The following is an 8919-nucleotide window of genomic DNA, read 5'->3' as shown; positions in this document are numbered from 1 at the left end:
CCACAGTCACAGCAACTCGGGATCCAAACCGCGTCTACCACCTACACCACAGCTCACGGCAACGCAGGATCCTTAATCTGATGAGCAAGGCCAGGGATCGAACCCGCAACCTCTTGGTTCCAAGTCGGGTTCTTTAACCACTGAGCCACGACGGGAACTCATGATACCTATTTTTCTTACTACATATTTCATATAATCTACTACTGTAAAAAATGATTGCTTTATACCCTTTTACAGAGCAGTAATATTTTTTATTATAGTTGGTTCACAATGTTGTCAATTTGTGTACAGCAAGAGCAGTAATTTTTCTTTCTTTCTTTCTTTCTTTAGTTTTTTTTGGTCTTTTTGCCTTTTCTAGGGCCACACCCTCGGCATATGGAGATTCAGGCTAGGGGTCTAATCAGAGCTGTAGCCACCGGCCTACACCACAGCCACAGCAACTCGGGATCCACACGGATCCCATCTACAGTCCTCCGCTCTACCAGCTGAGCTATCGAAGGGTGCGCTTTTTTTTTTTTTTTTTGTCTTTTTGCTATTTCTTTGGGCCGCTCCTGCGGCATATGGAGGTTCCCAGGCTAGGGGTTGAATCGGAGCTGTAGCCACCGGCCTACGCCAGAGCCACAGCAACGCGGGATCCGAGCCGCGTCTGCAACCTACACCACAGCTCACGGCAACGCCGGATCGTTAACCCACTGAGCAAGGGCAGGGACTGAACCCGCAACCTCATGGTTCCTAGTCGGATTCGTTAACCACTGAGCCACGATGGGAACTCCAAAAGCAGTAATGTTTTAAAATCTGAATAAAACCAGGCTGATAATGTAGAGAAATAAAATAAGAGAATTATGATTTCCCATTTTCTTAAGAAAACAGTTATCACATTTAGAAATCACAAAACATTTATCCCAAAAAATAAATTGGACTTAAGCATTCTGAAACTGTGTGACTATTTCCAAAGCAACAATGTGGCAAGGTGTTAGTGGCAGGTGCAAGATGAAAAGAACACAAAATAAAAGATACCCTACTTCTGAAGATGGATGTGCTAGTGTTTACACAACAATAGTGTACTTAATGCCACTCAACTGTACACTTAAAAAATGGTAAAATGACTTTTTTTTTTTTTTTTTTTTTTGTCTTTTTAGGGCTGAACCCAAAGCATATGGAGGTTCCCAGGCTAAGGGTCTAATCGGAGCTGTAGGTGCCGGCCTATGCCACAGCCACAGCAACACAGGATCCAGGCCGCATCTGCGACTTACAGCACAACCCACAGCAACACTGGTTCCTTAACCCACTGAGCAAAGCCAGGGATCGAACCCTCAATGTCGTGGTTCCTAGTCGGATTTGTTTCCACTGTACCACAAAGGGAACTCCTAAAATGGTAAATTTTATGTTACATACATTTTACCAAAATTTAAAAAAATAGTTGTGGAATCCCCACTGCAGCTCAGTGTGTTAAGAACCCAGCAGTATCTGTGAGGATGTGGGTTTGATCCCTGGCCTCACTCAGTGGGTTAAGGATCTGGCACTGCCAAGGCTGTGGCGTAGGCCTGCAACTGCAACTCCGATTTTACTCCTAGTCTGGGAACTTCCATATGCCACAGGTACTACTGTAAAAAGAAAAAGAAAAAAAAAAAAAAAAAAAAAAAAAACTAGGAATATTCCTGTTAAAAAAAAAAAGAGACAGTTGTTAAAAAAAATGATTTTCCACTACTACTGCTCAATAACTGGCTTATAAGTCCATTAGTAATATGCTTTATTTTCTTTGGGAATATGATTTATTTTTCACTAGATATAATTCACATACCATAAAAAAACCATACTTTAAATATACAGGTCAATGGTTTTTAGTATATTCAAAATAGTCCTCTTAGTTTTTCAATAATGTGTCCTCTCTATTCTTAACTGCATAGTTCATCAAAGTAAGTACGCTATCATAGAAGAGCAAATCTTATGAGATAAGATTAGGTGAAAATATGTATACTTATTCATATCAAAGCGGTACTTAGGAGTTCCTTAGTGGCTCAGTGGGTTAAGGATCTGGTGTTGTCAGGTTCAACCTCTGGCCTAGGAAACTCCACATGCCACAGGCACGGCCAAAAAACAGAGCAACATTTATGCCTTTGTAGGTGTAAAAGGAAAAAGGCCCCCACCTTTGGTGCACCGAATTCTCATGACTGCCTCAAAGCCAATCTTCCGAGTGAGGTATCGATGTAGTTCCTTCTGTAACTTCTGTACTTGCACTGGGTTGTGCTGATGGTGGTAAGACGGATAGTAATAGACACTACCTGCTGAATACCGGGAAATACAACCTGAAAGAGAATACACACCCCTTGTAAATTCTGCCGTGAACTATTATTACTATACCAAAGTAACCACAGGCATTTAAATCAAACTTTCTTTAACCTGCAAAGATATTGTCAAAAAGGAATTACTTCATTTCTTGACTATTATTACTATTTTTTGCTTTTTCAGGGCTGCACCCTTGGCAGTATGGAAGTTCACAGGCTAGGGGTCGAATCAGAGCCACAGCTGCTGGCCTACACCACAGTCACAGCAACACCAGATCCTAAACCCACTGAGCAGGCCAGCAATTGAACCCGCATCCTCATGGATCCTAGTTGGGTTGTTACCGCTGAGCCATGACAGGAACTCCCTCATTCCTTTAAATAGTAATATTTAAATGTTTAGAATAGAAGACTCTAAGATTTATAATAGACTAAACTAACTCTCCCAAGGGAATAAGAATTCTTTCATTTTGCCCTCTATTTGGAATACCAGCATATACATACCATTCTGACATTTACATGAGAAAACTTATTTCTAGAAAGAACTTACCTAGAGAAGCCAAATCGGAATACTGCCCACTGAGAAGGAATAAGTCAACAGCTACCTGCTGACCAGAACAGTCCAAGGCTAATTTCTTATAGAAGTCAGTTGATGGTGTCAAGTGAATTTCCTATGAATAATTAGAAAGAAAAAAATTTCAAATCATTAAATTGTCATATAATTCATATGCCTATCCATATACACCAAGGGTTAACAATTATCCTTGGGCATTCTACAACCCCCCCCCTTTCTGGTAATATTTTCTCTTTTTTCAGTAAAATTACTTAAGAATTTTCTATTTTATTTTATCTTTAAAAAGAAATATACCTATTATACTAATTTTGATAATCTATTAAATGCTTAGTATGCTGAAAATTTCTAAACAATTCATACATAATACTTTTCAACTATCATAAAAGATGGATCCTATCAATATTTTCACTTAATAAATATAAGGAAACAAGGGACAAAAAAATTAACTATTCAAGCTCATGCATCTAAAAAGCAGTGAAACTTAGGCACACTAACTCCAACACCGACACCCTAATCATTACAGTATATGGTCATACTCTCATAACCTCTTGAGAAATACACATCTCACACTAAGTTTATACACATGAGGTGCTCAAAAGCAGCCTATGGTAGTCAAGATACCAAACTATGACTACTTCTTACTGCTCATCTAGGTTCTGCTTTGTCCCTAGCAAGCACATTCTCTTAGTCTGCCTAACTTTCTCACCAAAGGCAGGTAGCATTGCTAGTGGCCTGCTAAAGATCTAAACATAAGCTAAGGGTGACTCGCACAGAAAATACCGTAATAAAATAGAGATGTTTCACAGAACAGAAATGCTTTATCTATTTCCTTATATTCCCTTTTCTCCACAACTGAAAAATAAATTTAAAATAAGCTCTGGGAGTTCCCGTTGTGGCTCAGTGGTAATGAACTCAACTAGTATCCACAAGGATGCGGGTTCAATCCCTGGCCTCACTCAGCAGGTTAGAGATCTGGCATTGTTGTGAGCTATGGTACAGGTTGAAGATGCGTTTCAGATCTGGCGTTGCTGTGGCTGTGGTGTAGGCTGGCAGTACATCTCCAACTCGGACCCCTAGCCTGGAAATTTCCATATGTTGCAGGTGTGGTCCTAAAAAGACACACACACACACACACACACACACACACGCTGTGTAGTCAAAAGGACAAAGCACCAGCATAAATCTTATCATACATCTGTTGATGACCTTCTAACCTTAGCAGATGACCTTTGGTTGGGTTCTTCTCGTGGTTTCAGGGCTCCCACTCCAAGAGTTGGGAGCTGTGTTTGAAAGACAGACATCCGACCACCAGTTGGGGACATCAGCTTATAGGCCGCCTGAAGTGCTGGACCCAAGGCACTCTGGGTCTCCAGGGTCTTGGTGAACATCTGCGGCAAAGTTTTCAGTAAATCTTGGACGAGCTTGTGAAATAAAGGAAGAAAACTCAAGAGTGTTACAATAAAATTTTTGTTTCGGAGTAAGTCAGTAACCAATACAATAGACAAGACATTGAGTCATGATGATGGTCAGAAAATCTACAGACGGTACAGTAAACAATGAGGTTGGTCAAATGACAAGAAAGCCATTTTAAGTCAACATTATAAACTGGCAAGCAAGACAAATCAAAATTGGGGCCTTACAGTTCTTGCACATGCAGAAGTCCAGCAAGACTATAAGTCCAAAATATATCCAAAAGAACCATCAGTTTAGAGATCTGACGTATTTAAATGCCATGAAATATGGCTTTCTCAATCACCTCTACAAACTTTAGTCTTTTCAGTTCCAAAGAGTGTTTTAACTCTTCCCTATCGCAAAATCTAAGACAGCCAGTAAATTTGCCAGCTAGTAATATCTCTACAAAAGAAAAACAAAACAAAAAAACAACTACCTATTCAGGTTAGGTTGTACAAATAAAGAGAGTTAATGGGAAAAAAAAATACTTCGCACTATGGCAAAGTCACCATTGCCAACAGCTGAGACTATAGACTTGCTAGTAAAAAGGTTACCCCTACGGCATATATGCATGTACAGGGTAGACAACATCCCCCCTTGAGACACATTCTGTTCACCTCTCACTGCATTATGTCATGGCAATTTCCAGGCAGGTAATAAGAGTTTCTTCTGAACTGAGCCCAATGACACTCTGTGAATCAGAAAAGCAAAGGGCACTGAAAGCAGCCTAGCTAGAGCGCTTCTATGCAGTGACCAGAAGCTTATCTCGGCAACCCTCCCAGTTTCCCAAAATGGCTGGCAAGGCAGGTTTCCTTCAGGTTTTCCTCCTCCATGGGACAGGCTTATCTTCTACCCTACTACAAACGGATACATCCAACTGAAAAGCAATCGGTTCAAGGGTGAACTCAAAAACTGCTCATCTGATGAATTTTAACTAATAGCAAATAGAAAATGCTACACATCTTAGAAATGTCATGGCAAGAAGCAAAATTCTACTTCAAGTTCATTTAAAAAATATATTCCTTCAACATTTCAATTAAACATGTCAGATAGGAAAAGCTCCCTTACCTCTTTACTTTCATTCAAATTTACTAGTAAGTTCTCTGGCATAGGTATAAAAACATCTGAAAGAATAAAAAAAAAAATTTCTTTTAAACAAAACTTAATTGTTAAAGATGCTTCAAATATGTAACACTGATATAATTAGTCACCCTCGTACTTACAGAAAAGCCACCTTCTCCACTTTTATAGCAATGTCCACATATGTTCAAAGAGTCACCAAAACAGCACTGATTTAGATTTTTATTGCAACTGATATGTTACCATGTAAAAGGTAAACAGCCTCCCGATTAGAAAAAACTGATCCATCAGCGCTCAGTAAGGGTTTGTATAAGTGCTGCAGTGACAGCCCTGGATCCTTAACCTGCTGCGCCACAGGATAACTCCACAAGTGCTCTGCTTCTTAGGTTAAAGAAAATGTAGAATCCTGCTTTAGAATTCTTAGCCCCACTACTAGCCAAAGAAACATTCTTGGCATTAAAAAAAAAAAAAAAAAAAATTGGAGCTCCCTGGTGGTGCAGCAGGTTAAGGATCCATTGTTATCACTGTTATGGCTTGGGTTGCAGATGTGGCACAAGAAAGATCCCTGGCCCGGGAACTTCCTCATGCTGCAGGTGTGACAAAAGAAAAAAAAAAAAAAAAAAAAAAAAAAACAACACCCAAAACAAAACAAAAAAACATTCTGACTTAGATGACACACAAGAATTCTGTGTCCTGGAGTTCCCATCTTGAGGCAGCAGAAATGAATCAGACTAGGAACCATGAGGTTGCAGGTTCCATCCGTAGCCTCGCTCAGTGGGGTTAAGGATCTGGATCTGGCGTTGCTGTGAACTGTGGTATATAGGGTCACAGCCGTGGCTTGGATCTGGCAGTGCTGTGGCTGTGGCCAGCAGCTATAGCTCTGATTAGACCCCTAGCCTGGGAACCTCCATATGCCTAAAAAGACAAAAAAAAAAAAAAAAAAAAAGGAATCTGTCTCCTGACACAGAACTAATACAGCCCACTAACAGTTCTGTCATTCACAAAGCAGACACTTTGTCATAAAGAAGGCCCCCATCTGGCACAACATTGTAAATCACTATAATTTTTAAAACTGTAAGAAAATAATGGGAGTTTCCATCGTGATGCAGTGGTTAACGAATCCAACTAGGAACCATGAGGTTGCGGGTTCGGTCCCTGGCCTTGCTCAGTGGATTAAGGATCTGGCATTGCCGTGAGCTGTGGCGTAGGTTGCACACGAGTCTCGGATCTGGTGTTGCTGTGGCTCTGGTGTAAGCCAGCATCTACAGCTCCGATTAAACCCCTAGCCTGGGAACCTCCATATACCAAGGGATCGACCCTGGAAGAAACAAACAAAAAACAAAATAAAAACAAACAAAAATGTAAGAAAATAAGATAAACTTAATGAGAAAAAAGAAGGTCCCAATCCTATAAAACTATAAAAACAAGTGAATCAGAAGGTATGAGAAAAGGCCATGTTAGATGAGTTTCTCAGGATTCAAATTTACTCTTTCTTAGGAATCAAATACCTTTCTTTAGAAGAAAGTAAACTGTGAAGAAATGTGGGTGGAGGATTATGAGGGGTCTTTACTTTCTACATTTTTATACTGTTTATTTTCCATTACAAAAATATAAAATTATAAAAATAAATCTTATCATGTTTATAAAAATAATACCAACAAATAATTTGAAACATTATTTACTTTAACTGTCAAGTAAAAATCTGTTTATTATTCAGACATATTCCCTTTTCTTTAAAATTGAAAGAATTTTAATTTAAAAAAGTATTGATATAACTCACATAAAACTTACCCTTGCAGAAGATAAAATTCAATTACTTTTTAAATATATGCACAGAACTGTACAACCATCACCATTATCTAATTCTAGATCCTTATCATCATCCCAAAGGAAACTCCACACTAACCAGCAGTCACTCCTCATTTCCCCACCAAGCCTCAGAGATCTAGGCAGCCAGCAGTCTTTCTGTCTCTGGATTAGTCTGCTCTGGACATTGCATGTTAATGGAGTCACACTATGAGGTTCTTATGACTGACTTCTTACACTGGCTTAATGTTTTCAATGTTCATCCATGCTGTAGCATCTCTTGGTACTTTATTATTTTTTTTTACTGCTGAGTAATAAAACATTTCGGTGTATGGATATACATTTATTTATTTATTTATTTATTTTGTTTTTTAGGGCCACACCTGCGGCATATGAAGATTCCCAGGCTAGGGGTCTAATTAGAACTACAGCTGCCAGCCTACACCACAGCCACAGCAATGCCAGATCCGAGCTGCGTGTGTGACCTACACCACAGCTCATGGCAACGCCAGATCCTTAACCCACTGAGCAGAGGCCAGGGATAGAACCCACAACCTCATGGTTCCTAATCAGATTCGTTTCTGCTACACCACGACAGGAATTCCTGGATAGACATTCTGTTTATTCATCAAATGATCAGCATTTGGGTTGTTTCCACTTTTTGTCTGTGTTGCTAAGAACATTCACGTATACACTTTTGTGTGGACATGTTCTGTATTGTTTTATCTTTTAATAATTCATACTTATAAATTTTTGAAAAGTATAGTGGCTTTACAGTGTGGAAATGTTTGTTTGTTTGTTAATGCTTTTTAGGGCTGCACCTGCAGCATATGGAGGTTCCCAGGCTAGGGATCGAATTAGAGCTACAGCTGCTGGCCTACACCACAGCCACAGCAATGACAGATCCAAGCCGCGTCTGTGACCTACACCACAGCTCACGGCAACACCAGATCCTTAACCCACTGAGTGAGGCCAGGAATCAAACCCGAAATCTAATGGTTCCTAGTCGGATTCGTTCTCACTGCGTCACAACAGGAACTCCTGGAAATGTTTTAATTTTCTTGATCATATACCTACTGAATGAAATTGGTGGGTTATATGGTAACTTCAAGTTTAATTTCTGGAAGAACTGACAAACCATTTTCCTTAATGGCTACACCATTTTCCATTCCTACTACTAGTGAATGAGGGATCTAATTTCTCCACATTCTTGCAAATACTTGCTACTGATCTTTAAAAAAGTTTTTTTCTTACGTGACATCCAGCAAGGGATATACCATTTATTAGCTCATGTATAAAACTGAGAGGCTGGACCATACTAATAAATTCACAACTTGGCATATCACCAAAGAAGTACCTGGGTAGAGAGTTAAAGGAATGACTTGGCTGATCTGGTGTGAGACCTGGAACAACCAAGACAGAAGAGGGCTCTACCCACCTATTGCATTTTAAAGATGTTATGTACAGTCAATTCTCTCTTCCTAGATTCTCTAGCGTGAACTTGCCTTCTCATTAATATTTGTTACCACAAAACCAGTACTCATGGAACTTTCACAGTCGTTTACACATGTACAGAGCAGCAAAAAACTTTGGTTTTGATAATTTTTCTTTAAACTGGTGTGGTGTAACCATCATCATTTTGTATTTTCAGAACTTTTTCATCACCCTAAACAGAAACTATGTACCCAACAAATAATCTCCCCCTCCCTGCCAAAGCCCTGGTAA

At 39.6% G+C, this 8919-nt stretch overlaps 1 protein-coding gene across 5 annotated transcripts in view; it reads right to left on the bottom strand.

Moving 5' to 3' along the window:
* Nucleotides 1–8919, bottom strand: part of SEC24A (SEC24 homolog A, COPII coat complex component) — a 118783-nt gene that overhangs the window by 20505 nt on the left and 89359 nt on the right. For 4 of the 5 annotated variants that reach the window (XM_005655003.3, XM_005655001.3, XM_005655002.3 and 1 more), the window contains 4 exon segments: nucleotides 5377–5432; nucleotides 4071–4277; nucleotides 2833–2953; nucleotides 2148–2306 (listed from right to left, as the gene is read on the bottom strand). In XM_005655003.3, coding sequence (XP_005655060.1) covers nucleotides 2148–2306; nucleotides 2833–2953; nucleotides 4071–4277; nucleotides 5377–5432 — 543 coding nt within the window. 5 annotated transcript variants of the gene reach the window in all.

The sequence above is a fragment of the Sus scrofa genome, chromosome 2 (assembly GCF_000003025.6).
Source record: "Sus scrofa isolate TJ Tabasco breed Duroc chromosome 2, Sscrofa11.1, whole genome shotgun sequence".
NCBI classification, from domain to species: domain Eukaryota; kingdom Metazoa; phylum Chordata; class Mammalia; order Artiodactyla; family Suidae; genus Sus; species Sus scrofa.
This window is presented reverse-complemented; position numbering and strand designations above follow the sequence as displayed.